Genomic DNA, 20,585 nt, shown 5'->3' with positions numbered 1-20,585 from the left:
ACAGGTGTGCACTCCTTAAAATCTCCCTCTTACGTCCCTACCTCCTTCCTATTCTCAAATCCCCTCTCTCACCCTTCCTGGCCATCTCTCAAGAGGAGATCTCCCACCTGTTTTCAGAATCTACCTGCTCCATTAGCAACTCTGACCTCATCCCTTCATACCTTATAAAAAACCCTTGCACCCAGTCTTCTTCCCAACCCCTCCCTCTCTGATGGCTGCTTCCCCTCAGCTTCTAAACACAGCCAAATGTCTCTTATCCTTAAAAAAACAAACAAACCCAGAATGCTTTCTTGACTTCACTGCGGCCTCCAAGTCACTGTCCCTTCTCCTTCTTACTATTCCTGTCCAAACTCAATGAATGGGTTGATGTACCCACTGGCTCCACTTTTTCAACTCCCTCCTTGACCCTCTACAGTCTGGCTTCCGCCCCCTCCACTCATCTGAAACTGCTCTCTCCAAGGTCCCCAGTGATCTCTTGCCATATCTAATGGTCTCTGTTACCAGTGGTCCAGGCAGGGAATGTATCTGTTTATTGTTGTAGTATACTCTCCCAGGCGCTTAGTATGGTGCTCTGCATGCAGTAAGCATTCAATAAATACAATTGAATGAATGAATGAATAAAAGTAGTGGTCATAATAATAACAATGATGGCATTTGTTAAGCGCCTACTAAGTGCAAAGCACTGTTCTAAGCGCTGGGGGGGAGTAGTAGTGGTCTAGGGGGCCACTGGGCACATGACATGCCAACTGCAGAATAATAGCATCAAGATACCCATATTGAGCCTGCATCAGTCCAGGGTGGACAACCTGGTCATCTTGAACTGCTCAAGGAGAAGGTTCACACATCCTGGCATCAAAACAAAGATCACTCCAGGAAAGTATTCTTTCATATTATTAACAAGAGGTGGTGGAATCAGAACTGTTCATTTCATCAGAAGAGAAATTTCCTTGAGAAGAGGGAGGAATTTCCTTGAGAAGGGGTTCCCACATGTTCCCGCATAAGGTCATCAAAAAAAAAAAACAAAAACAAAGGGGAGGAGTATGGGAGAAGCATCTGGGAGTTTAGATTTCTTTGGCTATAAAGGGCACAAGCCTTTGCTGCAAAGATGTGCGACTACAAGATTATGCTGGGATGGTACATCTTGACATGGGGAGCCAGTAGGGTAATTGAATAAAGAGGATCTGTAGTAAGCTATGATCCTCATGTGTGGTTCCTTCGGTAATGGTTACATAGTGGGTCAGTGGTAATAGAGTATTTTCAATCCTAATTCTCTCGGCAGCCTTTGACACCAAGGACCAACACCTCCTCCTAGAAAAAGCATCAAACCCTGGTTTGTTGGGGGGTTTTTATGGTATTTGTTAAGAACTTACTATGTGCCAGGCATTGTTCTAAGTACTGGAGTAGATACAAGTTGATAAAGTTTGACATGGTCCCTGTCTCAGATTGGGGCTCACAGTCTTATTCTCTATTCTACAGATGAGGGAACTGAGGCACAGAGAAATGAAGTGCCTTGCTCAAGGTCACACAGCAGGCAAGTGGCGGAGCTGGGATTAGAGCCCAGGTCCTTCTGACTCCCAAGCCCATGCTCTATCCACTAGGCCATGTTGCTTCACTAACACTGTCCTCTCCTGGTTCTTCTTCTACCTTGCTGGACACTCCTTCTTGGTCTCTTTCACAGGTTCTTCTCCTGTGACCATCCCCTTCTCCTGAAAACACCATCAAACCTGGTTTCTCTAACAATGTTCTCTCTTGGTTCTTCTTCTACATAGCTGGCCACTCCTTCTTGGACTCTTTCACTGGTTCCTCTGCCTCCCACTCCCTATCTGTGGGAATCCCTCAAAGCTCAGTTTGAGGACCCCTTTGATTAGGAAGCTCAGTTGCTTTCACTGCTTCAACTTCCACCTCTACTCAGATGACTTCCATTTCTACCTCACTAGCCCTGACCTCTCTCCTTCTCCACAGTTTCCTATCCTCTTCTACCCGCAGGACATCTCTACACAGATGGCTTACTGGCACTTTCACAGTCAACATGTTAAGGAGTGAATTTACCAAATCTTCTCCTGCCTTTAACTTTCCTATCACATTATCCCTGACACCTCTCTTTCAATCTGCACATTCAGTCAGTCACCAAATCCTATTGGTTCTCTCTCACAATATCTCCAGAAGTCACCACTTCCTCTCCATCCAAACTGCCGCCTCACTGGTCCAAGTCCGTACATCCCAAATCGACTACTGCATCAACCACCTCCCTGCCTTCAGCCTATTTCCTCTCCAATCCAAAATTCACTCTGCTGACCAGATCACTTTTTTTACTAAAAAAATTGTTCTGTGCACACATCTCCCCATACCTCAAAAACCTCCAATGCTTGCCCATTCATTTCCACTTTAAGCAGAAACTCCTAACCATTGACACTTAACTCTCTCTCCCCCACGAATTATCCTCGCTCTTCTCTCACAACAGCCCAGCTCTCAAGCTTCACTCCTCTAAAGCCAACCCACTCGCTGTGCCTCATTCTTGTCTCTCTTGCCATTGACTCTTGCTGGCAGCCTTCCTTCTGCCTAGAACTCCCTTTTGCTTCACATGCAGTAGACCACTGTTACCGCCATCTTCAAAGCCCTTGTAAAATCACATCTCCTCCAGAAGGTCTTTCTTGATTAACCCTTCAGCTCCTCCCTCTACTTCTCTCACTCTTTTTGCCCTGCTGCTGTAACTTCAGCACTTCTGTGTCACCTAAACATTTGAATACTCACTCCTCCTCCTCCCAGGCCCATAGTAGTTATGTACCTATTCTTATGCTCTGCCATTTCCCCTATCGGTAATTAATTTTAACGACTGTCCTCCCCTCTAGACTGTAAACTCCTGGTGGGAAGGATCCTGTCTACCGACTCTACTGTACTGTTCTCTACTAAGGACTTAGCACAGTGCTCTGCACACAGAGCTCAATAAATACCACTGATCGATAGAGGTGTATATATATTTAAACTCTGTTCTTCCTCCTACCTGTAATATATTTTACTGTCTGTCTCCTCTTCTAGATTATAAGTTTCTTGAGGTCAGGAACTGTATCTACTATCTCTACTGTACTCTGCCAAGTGCTTAGTATGGGGAATTTTCACACAGCAAACACTCAATCAATATTATTGATTTGCCAATAATATAATGGCTTTAGCCATAACTCCTCCCACCCCATCCCGCCTTCTCTGGCCAATGATGGCCATAACAGATCTTTAATACACATGTTTTTACAGTGGAAAATGGGAGCACAAAAATTCTGGTGCCACCCACTGGGAAAAAACAGGATGTATTGCACTGAAAAGAGCCCTGTAGTCCATCACAAATCCCACTGGATGCCCTGATGTTTTTGAAAGCAGCATTGGTAAGGAGAAAAATTCTAGGTGGACGTTAGTCAGAACAAGGTACAGTGATCAAACTGGGCAGGAAACTCTTATGCAAAGAATTAAATGTATTACAAAGAAATGATCTGAAATACAATGTCAGTGCAATGCCCTACACTTCAGGGCATGTCACATATACTGAGAAAGAGGTGACTAAAAGCTAATAGATTGATAATCATAAGTTGTCAGAGTTTTAAATTTTATTTTAAACCATTTGTGCTATTTCATTACTATTTGGGCTTTTATTGTATTTGTAAAGCGCTACCTATGTGTCAAACACTATTCTAAGTGCTGGGGTAAGTACAAATTAATTAGGTTGGACACAGTCCCTGTCCCACATGGGACTCACTGTCTAAGTAGGAAGGAGAACAGGTATCTAATCCCCGATTTATAATTGAGGAAACTGAGGCAGAGAAGAGTTAAGTGACTTGCTCAAAGTCACACTGCAAGCAATTGGCAGAGCCGGGCTTAGAACCCAGGTCCTCTGCCTCCCAGGTCCATGCTCTTTCCATGAGACCGCACTGCTTCTTGATCTCATAATCAACCATTTTTAGATGCTACATCCGGCAGTGCCGTTTTTACTGAAAATCCAGGCAAGGGAGTAATTGTACAAGGTACTGTTTGCGTTACTTCTTTAGTGAACTGATTAAAATGCAAAATGAAAAAACACTTCTCTGGCCAAAGAAGAAATCCTTTTAACATAAGGGCATTTTTGAAGTCATTTCAAATGTTATATTAATTGGGAACATTGGCTACTACAGAGAAAAATCTGACAAAATATGTGGAACCTATTTATTTATGCCTGCTTCATCTTACAGGCTCCAGAGGTTACTTGCACAGAGCAAACTCCCCAAAACAGGGGTGATCACTGTTTATTCTAAAGGTATGACAGTTTATTCCTGTATTAACTGCACTTCCCAATGTTTCCATCGACTCCCATGGCAACTCACCTTACATGTCAGAAAAGGAATATGTACAGTGGGCTGTCTATTTTAGAACAATCAAACAGATGTTTAAATATTGTGGGTTGATTTGCTGTCAGTGACACAGCTGAAGGCAGCCTGGCACCTATAATGCCTAATTTCTAAAACTGTGAATCCTGTTTGCTACAAACAAAAAATAAAGATAATTAAGCTAAAAATCAATTGAGAATTCCCAGCACAGGCTGAAAGATATAAACAAGCAGCATTTCGGAGCTTAGCATTTCAGTGTTGCAGTGTTCAGTTATGCTGTGTGTGATCTTCTAAAGGAAGACAAGAGCGTATGAGAAAAAAAATAAAATGGCAAGTTATTTTTCCAGCTATATCTTGTGTTTTTGTATGTCACGTTATGTATGTTTCCATAGAAAATCAACACACAGACTCCTATGTGCCAGACTGCAAATGGAAGAGCTGTCAAATTATACTGTTTCTGTAGTAAGTGAAGACATACAATGACAAGTCAGACTGCAAATTGAAGATTTCTGTTTATCCACAGAACAGACAGAAAGAATCAATGCATGTTACCTTACAAAGCTCCACAATTCACCTCAACTACATTCAGAAGAACCATTTTTTAGGTTTTGAGAAGAGTTTAATCTTCTTGAACATTGATTTAATCCTTGCTGCCTCAACTATGGCCAAATCTTTGAAAGAAAAATATAGAGCTATCCTGAAGGCAGGAGGAAATGTGAGACTGCACACAAGGAGAGAGGTCAAGGCTGGAGAGGTAGATTGGGGAATCGTCTGTGTAGAGATGGTAGTTGAAGCTGCGGGAGCAAATGAGCTCCCCAAGGGAGTGGGTGTAGACGGAGCATAGGAGGGGACCCAGAACTGAGCTTTGAGGGACTCCCACCGTTAGGGGGTGGGAGGCAGAGGAGGAACCTGCAAAAGAGATTGAGAATGAGGGACCAGAGAGATAGGAGGAGAAACTGGAGAGGACAGTGTCAGAGAACCAAGTGTTTCCAGGAAAATGGGGTGATCCACAGAACTGAAGGTAGCTGAGAAGTCAAGGAGGATTAGGGTGGAGTAGAGGCCTTTGGATCTGGCCAGAAAGAGTTTACTAATGACCTTAGAGAGGTCAGTTTCGGTGGTGTGAAGTGGGATGGAAGTCAGATTGCAGACAGCCAAGAAGAGTTGAAGGAGAGGAAGTGGAGGCAGTGGGTGAGAAGCAGTGTGGGCTAGTGGATAGAGAACAGGCCTGGGAGTCAGAAGGGACTTCTCTGCCACTTATCTGCTGTGTGACCTTGGGCAAGTCACTTAACTTCTCTGTGTCTCAGTTACCTCATCTGTAAAATGGGGAGTAAGACTGTGAGCCCTATGTGGGTTGTGGACACTATCTATCTATCTATCCCAGCGCTTAATTCAGTGCCTGGCATATAGTAAGGGATTAACAAGTACCACTAAAAAAAAAGTGGGTATAGACAACTCGCGTGAGGTCTTTGGAGAGAAATGGTAGAAGGGAGATATGGTGATGGGATCAAGGAGGGTTGTTTTTTTTTTTATGACAGGGCATACACGAGCACCTTTGAAAGAAAGAGGAGGGAGCCATTGGAAAGTGAGCGGTTGAAGATGACAGTCAGGAAGGGAACAAGGGAGAGAGCAAGTCATTAAAATATATTTGCATCTTTAGAAATTTGCGGATTCAAAATTATATGTATGCTTTAAGCAATTTTTAAAAATAACTTTGAAATTGTGAAACCCCATTACACTGCACTGCAGTGATCGATTGACGGTATTTATTGAGCACTTACTCAGTGCAGAACACCGTACTAAGCACTTAAGAGAGTACAATATAACAGAGTCGGTAGACACGTTCCCTGCCCAAAATGAGCTTAAGGTCTAGAGAGGGAGGCAGACAGTAATATAAATAAATAACTTACGGATATGTCCTTAAGTGCCATGGGACTGAGGGTGGGATGAATAAAGGGTGCAAACCCAAGTGAAAGGACTATGCATAAGGGAGTGGGACAAGAGGAAATGAGGGCCTAGTCAGGGACGGCCTCCTGGAGGAGATGTGCCTTCAATAAAGCTTTGAAGGTGGGGAGAGTGGTCACCTGTCAGATATGAAAAGGGAGGTCGTGCCAGGCTAGAGGCAGGACGTGGGCGAGAGGTAGATAGACGAGATTGAGGCACAGTGAGTCTGTTGTGATTAGGGAAGCAAAGTGTGTGGGCTGGGTCGTAGTCGGAAATCAGGGAGTTAAGGTAGGAGGGGAAGAGGTGACTAAGTGCTCTAAAGCCAATGGTAAGGTGTTTCTGTTTGATGTGGAGGTGGATGGCCAAACACTGGAGGTTCTTGAAGAGTAGGGAAACATGGACTGAACTTTTTTTTAGAAAAATGATCCAGGCAGCTGAGTAAAGTAAGGACTGGAGAAGGCAGGCAAGGAGGTCGGCAAGGAGGCTGATGCAGTAGTCAAGGCAGTCACAGACTGCAAACTGATACAAGCGCCCCCTTGGGATGCCTTTCTCAGAACATTTAGGAAACACATTTGTTTGAATGTATGTTTCCAGAAGAAGAATCTATTCTCTGGTCCCCACTGTCAGTTTGAAGATTGGCAGCAGGGGTTGTTTTAAATCATAGATCCTCTCCAAATAAAGGAAAAATGCCACCTGGTCTCAGAGGCTTTGTGGGCAATGGAGGCCCAAAGTGAACATTACCTTAACAAGCAAGAACATAGTGAAATATACTTGAAAAAACTGAACTAGAAGAATTTCTTTAGTTGAAATAGTAGTAATGGTATTTATTGTCTCCTGAGTACAACACATTGTATCGGGAAATAAAACAGAAGCAGAAGACATGGCAACTTTACATTCTGAAGGGGGAGACCAGCATAAAAGTATTTACAAACAGTGAAATCAGAACAAATTGAACATTCAATCCAATATAAACATAAATACCAATGCTGAAGATGGATAGATTTTGGTATCATTTTTGATTTAAAAGGTGAAATAAAAATGAGATGTGGAGAAGCAGAACCCAGAAGCAATTTACTGACAGATTAGGATCAGCTCTCTCTGTGTTTTGCCCCAGAGAGTTTCATTTGACAGGGTAAGCATTTTTTTCTGAATCGTTATTCAACTCTTCAAGGGCTTTCACAGTATAATTTCCACCTAAATGAGATTTAACCACTGCCAGCTGGATCCACCTGGCTCAGGCTTTCAAGACAGCCGAACAAAGAATCATCAAATATCAGAAGTCTAAAGATCAGTGGGCCTGAAAAACATTATCCTTCTATTCCATCATTAATAGTGCAATTATCAACCCCAATCTGAGTCCCTAGTCCTATTTCCTACCCCAGCCTCTATGAGGATTTTCAATAATACAAATTACCTACATTTTGACTGGCATTTTTAGAAATGAAGAATACTGAACTTTAGGTGCCTAACTTCAGGTGATTCGTAAGAAGCCAAGACAAAATTTCAGACTTCACTATTGACAGAAAAGTCCCTTTAATTCACACAAATAAACATCTGTCATATCATGAGCCATGTGGGACTTCATGTAAAATACCATACTGCTCCCCAAATTGATCCTGGGATTATGGTCACTTTGTGCATGCACATACTTATACATAAATGTCCCCCCAAGGAGAAACTCTTAGACATTGGCTTTAAGGCTCTCAATCAACTCCCTCCTCCCTACTAATCCTCACTCCTCTTTCACTACAACTCAGCCTGCACTCTTCATTCCTTTCCGAGCTAGCCTTGTGCCTCCTTCTTGTCTCTCCCACTACAAACCTCTTTCTCATGTTCTCCCTGCTGCCTGGAACATCCTCCCCTTCGATCTTCATCAGACCACATCTCTCCCTATCTTCAAATCCCTCTGGACACCACATCTCCTCCAGGAGTCCTTTCTCCAATACTCTAATCGCTACTCGTGAGATCCCCTAGATGTGGCCTGGTGGAAAGAGCATGGGCTTGGGAGTCAGGGGGCCTGGGTTTTAATCCCAGCTCTACCACATATACTTTGGGCAAGTCACAACTTCTCTGTGCCTCCGTTCCCTTACATGCAAAATGGAGATTCAATACCTGTTGTCCCTCCTACTCAGCCTGTGAGCCCTATGTGGGATCTGATTATCTTGTATCTATCTCAACACTTAGTAAGACACATAGTAAGTACTTAACAAATACCACAATTATTATTATTATATCCCCAAATGGCCTCTTCAGCTTTTCTGTGCCTCTTAAGCATTTAAGTTCCCACAACCTCAACTGCACTTATTTACATATTTTATATACTCTATTTCTTCCCTACCTGTAATTTATTGAAGTGTCTGTCTCCCAGCTAGGCTCTAAGGTCCTTGAGGACAGGGATCACATCTTCTAACTATGGCATTCTTCTAAGCACTGAGAACAGTACTCTGTTACACAGTAGATGCTCAATAAATGCTACCGGCTGACTGTTTGAAACAAACCTGTTCCTGTTTTCCCTTTCCAGCAGCCTATCTTTGCATTTCCAAAGATTCACAAACCAGAGAAGCAGTGTGGTCTAATGGATAGAGCACTAGCCTGGGAGTCGGAGGACCTAGGTTCTAATTCCAGCTCTGCTACTTGTCTGCTGTGTGACCTTGGGCAAGTCATTTCACTTTTTTGTGCCTTGATTACCTCATCAAGACTGTAAGTTCGCTTTAGGCTGGAAATGGCAGAGTGGATAGAGCACGGACCTGGGAGTCAGAAGGTCATGGGTTCTATTCCAGGCTCCGCAAGTCACTTCACTTCTCTGTGCCTCAGTTTCCTCAACTGTAAAATGGGGATTCAATACCTGTTCTCCTTCCTACTTAAGACCGTGAGCCTCATGGGGGACAGGGACTGTGTCTGACCTAATTGACTTGAACCTACTCCAGCACTTAGAATAGTGTTTGACACATAGCAAGTGCTAAATAAATACCATAAAACAAACAAAGGGAGAATAGGTATTGAATCCCAATTTTACAATCGAGGAAACTGAGGCATACAGAAGTTTAGTGACTTGCTCAAGGTCACACAGCAGGCAAGTGGCAGTGCTGGAATTAGAACCTTACCTCTCTGGCCAGTCATTCTCGGTTTCCTTCGCTGGCGCCTCCCCCTCCCATCCTTTAACTGTTGGAGTTCCTCAAGGGTCAGTTCTTGGCCCTCTTCTGTTCTCCATTTACACTCACTCCCTCGGTGAACTCATTCGCTCTCACGGCTTTGACTACCATCTCTACGCAGATGACACGCAGATCTACATCTCCGCCCCGTCCTCTCCCCCTCCCTTCAGGCTCGCATCTCCTCCTGCCTCTGGGACGTCTCCACCTGGATGTCGGCCCGCCACCTAAAACTCAACATGAGCAAGACAGAACTCCTCATCTTCCCTCCCAAACCCGGTCCTCTCCCAGACTTCTCTATCACCGTGGATGGCACGACCATCCTTCCCGTCTCTCGGGCCCGCAATCTCGATGTCATCCTTGACTCGTCTCTCTCGTTCACCCCACACATCCTATCCGTTACCAAGACCTGCCGGTTTCACCTCTACAATATCGCCAAGATCCGCCCTTTCCTCTCCACCCAAACGGCTACCTTACTGCTAAAGGCTCTCGTTATATCCCGGCTAGACTACTGTGTCGGCCTTCTCTCTGACCTCCCTTCCTCCTCTCTCGCCCCGCTCCAGTCTATTCTTCACTCCGCTGCCCGGCTCATCTTCCTGCAGAAACGATCTGGGCATGTCACTCCCCTTCTTAAACAACTCCAGTGGTTGCCTATCAACCTCCGCTCCAAACAAAAACTCCTCACTCTAGGCTTCAAGGCTCTCCATCACCTTGCCCCTTCCTACCTCTCCTCCCTTCTCTCTTTCTACCACCCACCCCGCACGCTCCGCTCCTCTGCCGCCCACCTCCTCACCGTCCCTCGGTCTCGCCTATCCTGCTGTCGACCCCCGGGCCACGTCCTCCCGCGGTCCTGGAACGCCCTCCCTCCTCACCTCCGCCAAACTGATTCTCTTCCCCTCTTCAAAACCCTACTTAAAACTCACCTCCTCCAAGAGGCCTTCCCAGGCTGAGCTCCTCTTCTCCCTCTAATCCCTCTGCCACCCCCCTTTACCTCTCCGCAGCTAAACCCTCTTTTTCCCCTTTCCCTCTGCTCCTCCACCTTTCCCCTCCCATCCCCACAGCACTGTACTCGTCTGCTCAACTGTATATTTTCCATTACCCTATTTATTTTGTTAATGAATTGTACATTGCCTTGATTCTATTTAGTTGCCATTGTTTTTACGAGATGTTCTTCCCCTTGACTCTATTTATTGCCATTGTTCTTGTCTGTCCGTCTCCCCCGATTAGACTGTAAGCCCGTCAAACGGCAGGGACTGTCTCTATCTGTTGCCGACTTGTTCATTCCAAGCGCTTAGTACAGTGCTCTGCACATAGTAAGCGCTCAATAAATACTATTGAATGAATGAATGAACCCAGGAGCTCTAGACTCTCAGACCTATGCTCTTTCCACTAGGCCACAGTGATGAAGGCTATAATTAATCATTGAGTGCTTATAGTGTGCAGAGCACTGTACTAAGCACTTGGGAGAATACAATGCAACACAACTGGTAGACTTGCCCCCCGCCCCCAAGGAGCTTACCATCATAAAATGTAAAAGTATAGAATAACCATGTATATCCAGATCTCTCAGCACGAAATACAATCTGGATAGCTGAAAATCTGAATGTCCTGGATCTTTGCATTAAAGCCTTATTAAGATCGCATCTCTTTCAAGAGGTCTTCCCCGACTAAGCCCTTATTTCTCCTACTCCCTCTCCCTTCTGTGTCATCCTTGGACTTGGATTTGTGCCCTTTATTCACCCCACCCTCTGCCTCATAGCACTTATAAGCTCCTGCGGGAAGCAAACGGGACTACCAACTCCATTATATTGTACTCTCCCAAGTACTTAGTACAGTGCTCTGCACATAGTAAGTGTCTAGTAAATATGACTGATCAACTGATTGATTGACCCTGGCTCCCAGGCTAATTTTTCAAGATGATTCAAAAAGAGCATGTAAAGGCACCTACCTTTCAGTTTTCTTGTTGCCGCAGAATTGAGAGGAGCATATATATGTCCCCAGGGAACTGTGGTTGAATTTTTTGTTATGAACTGGGAACTAGGGCTAGGTTTCAGGAGCCAGAGGGGAAGAGAGTGAAAAACGTCCCGTGGGGAAATGAAATCAGATGGTAGATAAGATGGAAAGACGGCAGCTGTGGCAGCAAAAATAGACTATGAGCGTAGAAGAGTGACAGAGGTTTTTCTGTTTGTTTTATAGTATTTCTTAAGCACTTGCAAATGCCAGGAAGCGTACTAAGCACTGGGGAAACACCAGTAATAATAACTGTGGTATTTGTTAAGTGCTTACTAGGTGCCAGGTGCTGTACTAAGCGCTGGGGTAGATACAAGGTGATTGGGTTGGATAACAGTGTCTGTGCTATATTGGGGCTCACAGTTTTAATTCCCATTTTTACAGATGAGTCAGTCAGTCAATCATTTTTATGGCGTGCTTACTGTGGGCAGAGCACTGTACAAATCACTTGGGAGAGTATACTGTAATAATAATTATGGTATTTAATAACAATTATGGCATTTGTTAAGTGATTCCAAAGTGCCAGACACTGTTCTAAGTGCTGGGATCGATGCAAGCAAATTGGGTTGGACATGGTCTCAATCAGTTGAGAAACTGAGGCACGGAGAAGTGAAGTGACTTGCCCAAGAACACACAGAAACCAACTGGGAGAGCCAGGATTAGAACCTAGTGCCTCTGATTCCCAGGCCCGTGCTCTTTCCACTAGGTCAAGCTGCTTCTCCCTCCTACTTAGCCTGAGTGTCTCACGTGGGACAGGGACTGTGTCCGATCTGGTTGACTCATATCCATCCCAGCACTTGGAACAGTAAATGCTTGACAAATACCATAATAATAATGATAATAATAATAATTCCTCTAGCCACTTTCTTGCCCATTTTCTCTTAAACTCCCTTTTTGCCCCTTAGCCACTTCCTTTTGCAGACCATCTTGCCTCTGCCACGGGCCATATAAGCACTAGACTGTAAGCTCGCTGTGGGCAAGGGATGTGTCTGTTAAGCTATTACATTTTACTCCCCCCAAGCGCTTAGTACAGTGCTCTGCACATAGTAAGTGCTCAATACGACCGACAGACATATACCACTGATTGATTAATTGCTTGATATGACTGCAACCACATATTCCAAAGCAGTAGCCGAATACTTTCGAAGTTTCTTTTCTTGTTCTCTTAACCTCACTGAAGCCCTAATGAAACTGCCACAGCTTTTCCAACCTCATAAGAGTGTTGTGAAACTTAATGTTTACTTTACTGCTGATGGTATAGCTTCTACTAGAGGACTGTGCACCCAGCAGACACTCAGTAAATGGTAGTTGATCATGATGAATGATGTTCATAAAATACCTTGAGCCCTTTGGTGTGGAAACTTAAGAAACACATCGAGCAAATATAGAGAAAATCTATTTCTCTTTCACCGTAACATTCCAGGCCTCAGTTTCTTCACCTGATAAGTGAGGCCTAAAGAAATAGTTCTTTCTGTCACATAATGCCAAGTGGCCAAGTGGAAATAATACCAGCTCAGGAGTCAAGAGACCTGGATCTTGACTATGTGGCTGACAGACTTTGGTCCCTCTGTACCTCAGTTTAGATATCTATAAAAACAGGAATAATAATACTTACCCCATCTAACTTCCTTGGGAACTTGACGGAGTGAATGAAAGAATGGACATGAAGATGCTTCCACATAAAGGCACTACAGAAATGCAAGATACTATCTTTATAATATCAGTGCTCAGGTAATAATGAAAATTATTAGGGACTTTGATCTTCAGAAAGATGTTATACAAGTATAAAAGATAAAAACCAGTAAATATCATTTTGGAAGACATTCTTTTGAAGAAGCTTTTACGGGCACCCTCTGTCTAAAAGTTCAACATAAAGCTTAACTCACCTACCCCGGTAGTGTGGTCTCCTTTTGGGCCTGTATAGGAAGTGGGAGTTTCTCCTCTCTTCCTATGCCAGCTGCTTCTATTTCTTCTCTCTTGGGTAAAAGAACATTCATCCTGTTCAAAAGTACACTGTCCTGGAGGAGGTGGCAATGAGTCTGCAGGAGACACATTTTCAGAGTTAACGTTAACGAACAGGTATTTAAGCATGAAGATGCAGAGTAACGCAGATGATAAGAGCTGAATCGACCTGCACTCCAGGTTAGCAACAAGATCTCTCTCCGCTTGGTAGGTGCTCATCTTAGCAGAGCCACATTCATATGTTATGAATATACTTGGCATTCACACCCTTCATATTCTTATTGTCACCCTTTTTCCCCCACCTCTTTCCCTGCGTCTCTGTCCCCCTCCACCTCCTTTGAGATAGTAAGCCCCCTTTTGGGACACATACCATATTAAAATCAATATGCTTCTACCTCTCCCGGTACATACTGCAGTGCTCTGCACATTGTGAGTGCTTAATGAATCCCACTACTTCCACTACTTCTACACTGGGGGAGGCGTGGGTTTGATGGAGAAAGAAGAGTAGGACCCAGGAGAATAGCTTCCCCTACGGCCTCTCCAGGCTTCCCCATGGCTTCCTGGGGGCTACTGCCCTTTGCAACTAGGGAGAGAAATTCCCAGAAAACTAGGGGAAGAAAGCAACAGAGATCTTCCAGGAACTCAAAGCAGAGCTCCCAGAGGTATCGAGTTCAAAATGAAGGCAAAGCTATCCTTTGGCTCCCTTAGAACAACTCTCTCCCCAACAACTGTTCCTCTGCCTCCTCCCATTCTGATTCAAATTTTTTGACTACAAAAATAAACATCTACCTTAACCATGAGGTTTAAGAGGGAAGATATACCAGGGCATTGATGGGTGTCAGTCAGTAGTTCAGATTGAAGAATGTATCATTTTCATGCAAATTTATTATTACTCTCATCAGCCACAAACCAGAGGTTTGTTCCATTAAAGCTTTTTTTAGAATAACTGGGAAGAAAGAAGCCGACAAGCTTTGTGCAGGCCAGATTGAGATTTAAGGTGTTTTCCATTTTAGGTGGATTTGACTCACAAGGCCTCCTTTTTCAATAAGACAAAGCCATGGGTAAAGGAGTTGGGAAGCAGCTTCTGTAAAACAAAACTATACAGGAATATGAAATGACCAGACGGCTTACCAGTAGAGCGGCAGTTTCCCAGGCTTACGGTAATATCATCCAAGGCTACAAGGCCACAGTCCCAAAAGCTCTTACACCAGCTCATGAAAACCACCTGCAATTTATAAAGCACATATCTGCATGAATCATTCCTTCTAAAAAGGCAACTGCTACAACTGGGGCTATTTTTAGGGCACGAGGGGTGCTTAATTCAGCAATTTCCCCATTGTTTCTGGTAAACAAGCCCAGTAAAATAAGACTTAACCCACAGATTATATCCTTTGCACAACATCACTCAATATTTCTATCCAAAGTTTTCATTTTTATCCAGGGACACATTTTTATTGTGAGAGTCGAAGGCAAACTAAAATGTACTCTAATTTATTAAATTCCTTAAATTGATGACGTCTTCGTTTATTATCCATTAGACAGTTTAAGCACTTAGAGCAGTGTTTCTGCACACAGTAAGCTTTCAAAAAATATGACTGATTGATTCAGAAGCTGATTTTTCACATCAAGGATACTGAAAGAGCATTTTCCATAACAGAGGAGATTATAATAGAATTCCTTTAGGTCATCCTAAGAAAAATGTCGACAATCTCTATGTTTGGAGTCTACAATTGAAGTTTACAGTGATGAGAAAATTATCTTAACTAAGTGACTTGGTCAAGTCACTTAACTCCTCTGTATCTCAGTTTCCTCATCTGCAAAGTGAGGCTTCAATACTTGTATTCCCTGCCCCTTAGGCAATCAATCAATTATATTTATTGAGCACTTACTGTGTGTAGAGTACTATACTAAGCACTTGGGAGAGGGTGATATAAAAGATCTGGTAGACATGTTTCCTGCCCACAAAGAGTGGGAGGCCTATGTGGGACAGAGAGCACATCAGATCTGATTTTCTCGTATCAACCCCAGTGGTAGTACAGTGCTGGACCCACAGTAAGCCCTTAAGAAAACCACTATTATTATCAATAATAATAATTAATAATAACAGCATTAGTTAAGTGCTTACTATGTGCCAAGCACTGCTCTAAGCTCTGGGGTAGATACAAGGTAATTAGGTTGTCCCACGTGGGGCTCACAGTCTTCATCCCCATTTTACAGATGAGGTAACTGAGGCCCAGAGAAGTGAAGTGACTTGCCTAAAGTCACACAGCTGACAAGTGGCAGAGTCGGGATCAGGACCCACGACCTCTGACTCCCAAGCCCGTGCTCTTTCCACTAAGCCACGCTGCTTCTCAATGACAATAGTAATAAAATGCCCTCAAATAAAATGGGGGTGAGATCATTTTTCTCCACATCTCAACTTGTGAACCCTGTGTGGGGCAGGAACACATACTTGGTGCAGTGCTTAGCATTTAGTAAGTGCTTAATAAATATCATCATCAGCAGCAGCAGCAATGGCATTTATTGAGCACTTACTGTGTCCAGAGCACTGTACTAAGGGTTTAGGAGAGTACAATACAACAGGGTTGGTAGACACTTTCCACACCCGTGGGGAGAATACCATCACAAATTCTACTACTAATGATAAACTGGCACAGCTTTAATTACATGAATTATTTTTACTTTACTTTCCAAATTAATCTTCGGGTCATCAGTCAAATTTTTTCCTTGATAAAAACCTTTGATATTGTTGTTGCCATTCAGTCTCCAGGTAATTCAATATGTCAAGAGTCAAGGAAGCTATGGGATCTAATGGCACAAGGTACCCTTCCCAAAAAATTCTGAAAGCCTTATATACCTGTTTGAGTTTGACACTCTCTTTCTGGCTATCTTTTTGTTTGGTAGTCCCGAGTCAACCTACTTGTCTGCCAGTACTACTTAAAATGTGAGGACACTGCCAGGACATCAGGAGAACAGCTGGTGTATTCTATCTGCACATGCTTAGAACAGTAATGAAAGCCACATGAATAGTCATGCTGTCTGGAAAACAATTCACAAAATAAATAAGTTGCAGACTACATTTAAATGATGGTTCATGGACTTTAAGTTTGTTTTGAGAGCCTGCATTGCATCACATTTAAAGAAGTGAGTACCTAAAATCAGGCCGTTCATTCATTAGCAGTATTTCTGATCCCCACCATTTAGTTTAGTTGACAGAACACAACAGAGAGATGTTCTGGTGCATCATTTGGTATTCTTGGATTGGTATTTTACAATGGAGGCAGTTGAAGTTTATCAGGGAAAACGGATTCTTTTTTCCTGGATTATTTAAGATTTACCAGAGTAAGCCTTACCAGAATAATTGTTTTAAACCCTGATCATAAAGAAAAAGCTAATCATAATTATGGTATTAGTTAAGGACTTACTAACAGTGTCAAGCACTGTTCTAAGCGCTAGGGTAGATAGAAATTAATCAGGTCGGACACAGTCCCTGTCCCACACGAGGCTCACAATCTACATGGGAGGGAGAACAGGTATTCAACCCCTAATGTGTCTACCAACTCTGTTGAATTATATTCTCCCAGATACCTAGCACACTGCTCTACATTCATTCATTCATTCAAACGTATTTGTTGAGCGCTTACTGTGTGCACAGCACTGTACTACGCACTTGGAAAGTACAATTCGGTAACAGATGGAGACAATCCCCACCCAACAACGGGCTCACAGTCTAGAAGTCTAGTCTACACACAGTAAGCACTCGATAAGTACCAGAAAGAGAGTGCCAAACTCAAATAGGCAATATCATGGCTCTCAGAATCTTTGTTAATTATATTTACCTAGTTGGGAGGGTTCCCCTTGTTCTCTGTTCCATCCCATAGCTTTCTTGATTCAGTTTCTTGAGGAATCTGAGGCACCAAGAAGTTAAATGACCTGCCCAAGATCACACTGCAGGCAACTGGCAAAACTGGCATTAGAACTCAGGTCTAATGTTTCCAGGAGAAGGGGGTGGTCCACAGTATCGAAGGTGGCTGAGAGGTCGAGGAGGATTAGAATGGAGTAGAGGCCGTTGGATTTGGTGAGAAGGAGATCATTTGTAATCTTGGAGAAGACAGTTTCCAATCAGTTAATGGTATTTATTGAGAGCTGTATGCAGAGCACCATATTGAGTGGCAGAGTAAAACAGAACTGAGTAAAACAGAACTAGAGAAGCAGCGTGGCTCAGTGGAAAGAGCCCGGGCTTGGGAGTCAGAGATCATGGGTTCGAATCTCCGCTCTGCCACTTGTCAGCTGTGTGACTGTGGGCAAGTCACTTTACTTCTCTGTGCCTCAGTTACCTCATCTGTAAAATGGGAATTAAGACTGTGAGCCTCATGTGGGACAACCTGATTACCCTGTATCTACCCCAGTGCTTAGAACAGTGCTCTGCACATAGTAAGTGCTTAACAAATACCAACATTATTATAACTGGGACATAGTTTAGTATTTACCTAATTTCCTTTTGCAAAGTGATTGGCTCTTTGAAAATGGTGTTGGAAAACAATAGATTGACCATAGAGTTGGCAATAGGGTTATCATTTCCTGGAACTAACCACAGCTTTTTTGTCTAGGAATCAGATAGATGCTGGAGCATAGCAACAGAGCTCTAATAGTAAAAATGCAAAAGGGGTTAGAATTTCCTTTCCCTTTGGCTATCCAGGAGTATGTTTCCCTGGGAGCCCCTGGGAAGGGTGTGGCTGAAATCCCTGCTCTGCTCTCCTGAAACCAACTCTGAACTCATTCATTCATTCATTCAATAGTATTTATTGAGCGCTTACTATGTGCAGAGCACTGTACTAAGCGCTTGGAATGAACAAGTCGGCAACAGATAGAGACAGTCCCTGCCGTTTGACGGGCTTACAGTCTAATCGGGGGAGACAGACAGACAAGAACAATGGCAATAAATAGAGTCAAGGGGAAGAACATCTCGTAAAAACAATGGCAACTAAATAGAATCAAGGCGATGTACATTTCATTAACAAAATAAATAGGGTAATGGAAATATATACAGTTGAGCAGACGAGTACAGTGCTGAGGGGATGAGAAAGTAGAGGGGGAGGAGCAGAGGGAAATGGGGGGGAAAAGAGGGTTAAGCTGAGGACAGGTGAAGGGGGGGGGGCGGTAGAGGGAGTAGAGGGAGAAGGGGAGCTCAGTCTGGGAAGGCCTCTTGGAGGAGGTGAGTTTTAAGTAGGGTTTTGAAGAGGGGAAGAGAATCAGTTTGGCGGAGGTGAGGAGGGAGGGCGTTCCAGGACCGCGGGAGGACGTGGCCCAGGGGTCGACGACGGGATAGACGAGACCGAGGGACGGTGAGGAGGTGGGCGGCAGAGGAGCGGAGCGTGCGGGGTGGGTGGTAGAAAGAGAGAAGGGAGGAGAGGTAGGAAGGGGCAAGGTGATGTAGAGCCTTGAAGCCTAGAGTGAGGAGTCCTTCTCTACCTGCAACTGTGGTATCTGTTAAGTGCTTACTATGTGCCAAACGTGATACTCAGCAATGGGGTAAATCCGACATTTGGAACCAGTCCCTGTCCCACACGGTGTTCACAGTCTAAGGGGGAGGGAGAACGGATAGTTAATCCCTGTTTTGCAGATGAGGAAATTGAGGTACAGAGCAGCTAAGTGGATTGCCCTAGGACACACAGCAGGCAAATGGCAGAGCTGGGATTAAAACCCATGTATCTTGGCTTCTGGGCCTCTGCTCTTTCCACCCGTCCACTGTACAATGTCCTGAATCTGAAATGTTTGACTCCTTTTATGGTATTTTATGGTATTTTTAAGTGCTTACTATGCACCAAGTATTGAACTAAGCATTGGGGTAGATATAAGATAATCCAGTTGATCACAGTCCCTGTCCCACATGGGTCTCACAGTCTAAGTACGGAAGAGTAGGATTTAATCCCCATTTTACAGATGAGAAAACTAAGGCACAGAAGTTAAGTGACTTGCCCAAGGTCACACAGCAGACAAGCAGCAGAGTTGGGATTAGAACCCAGGTTCTCTGACTCCCTGGCTCAGGCTCTTTCCACTAGGCCACCCTGCTTCCCTAATTGACTTCCCTAATTGACTCCTGCTCAACCTAGTACAGCAGCAGGAGGTGTTTCTCTAGATTTGACTCAAATGCCGCAGCGGGATATAAATTACTCAACTGCATATCTGAGGCTGAGCAGACACCAAAGTGTTCCTTTTGTTTGAATGCCAAGCACTGATTCTTTGGACTGGGTTTTTCAGCATTCCCGAAAGCATTTTTTTATGGTCACTAACACTGTTGATAAACACAAGACCATAATGGTGCTCTTAGGATGTTATGTTGATAAATATGTTGTGCCAGGTTGCTAGGCTGTGATTATTTCAACTGAATGCCACATCCAGTCCTTCCGTCGGTACATGAATGATAGTTTCCAGCAAGGTCGTCCTTCGAAGTCTATGCCAGTAATTCCCCAATTACAGCATATTCACAAAATAAGCAATGTTAAACACTTGCTAGAAAGGAAGAGTTTCTCTAATTCCGCAAAAAAGCTTTATGAAAGCTTGATTTTTAGCTCTCCTCCCCCAGAGGTTAACATCCTTTGAAAACGTTTATTCAGAGAGAATCTGGGGCCGATGGCTAAACATTTGGGAGGATAAATCTTCAGGAAATAACTATAATCTATAAAGCAAAAGTTCAAGGGCCACTAATTAAAGCGTGATTGACATAACCACGGAATATGCTTATCCATGCCCAGAACAATCTCTTGACTCATTATCTGATTATATAACAGATGAAAATACCATGAAATAAATCAGTGATTAAGGAATTTGGCTAAAGACTGTTTTCACACGTGGTGAGATGGCAAAATTAAGCGATCCAAAGCTTTGCAGCCCTCCCACCATACTAATCATTTTTCTACATCACTACAGAAGTTATAAGGTTCTGTAGATATAAAAATAATAGTAATGATGATGGCATTCGCTAAGCGTTTACTATGTGCCAGGCACTGTACTAAGCACTGGGGTGGATACAAGCAAATCAAGTTGGACACACTCACTGTCCCATGTGGGGGCTCACAGTCTCAATCCCCATTTTACAGATGGGGTAACTGAGGCACAGAGAAGTGAAGTGACTTGCCCAAGGTCACATAGCAGACAAGCGGCAGAGCCGGGA

The 20,585-nt window shown here is 43.7% G+C and overlaps 1 protein-coding gene across 2 annotated transcripts in view; it reads right to left on the bottom strand.

The window, feature by feature from the left end:
- Positions 1–20,585, bottom strand: part of MAMDC2 (MAM domain containing 2) — a 140,126-nt gene that overhangs the window by 11,004 nt on the left and 108,537 nt on the right. Inside the window, exons 10-11 of one of the 2 annotated variants that reach the window (XM_029056086.2) lie at positions 14,543–14,636; positions 13,340–13,488 (exon numbers count right to left, since the gene is read on the bottom strand). In XM_029056086.2, coding sequence (XP_028911919.1) covers positions 13,340–13,488; positions 14,543–14,636 — 243 coding nt within the window. Of the gene's footprint in view, positions 1–13,335; positions 13,489–14,542; positions 14,637–20,585 lie in introns of both variants that reach the window. The other variant, XM_029056085.2, reaches the window with a different exon arrangement.

This window comes from Ornithorhynchus anatinus, chromosome X5 (assembly GCF_004115215.2).
Source record: "Ornithorhynchus anatinus isolate Pmale09 chromosome X5, mOrnAna1.pri.v4, whole genome shotgun sequence".
Classification (NCBI taxonomy): Eukaryota; Metazoa; Chordata; class Mammalia; order Monotremata; family Ornithorhynchidae; genus Ornithorhynchus; species Ornithorhynchus anatinus.
The sequence above is the reverse complement of the archived record's forward strand: the minus strand, read 5'-3'. Positions and strand labels throughout refer to the sequence as shown.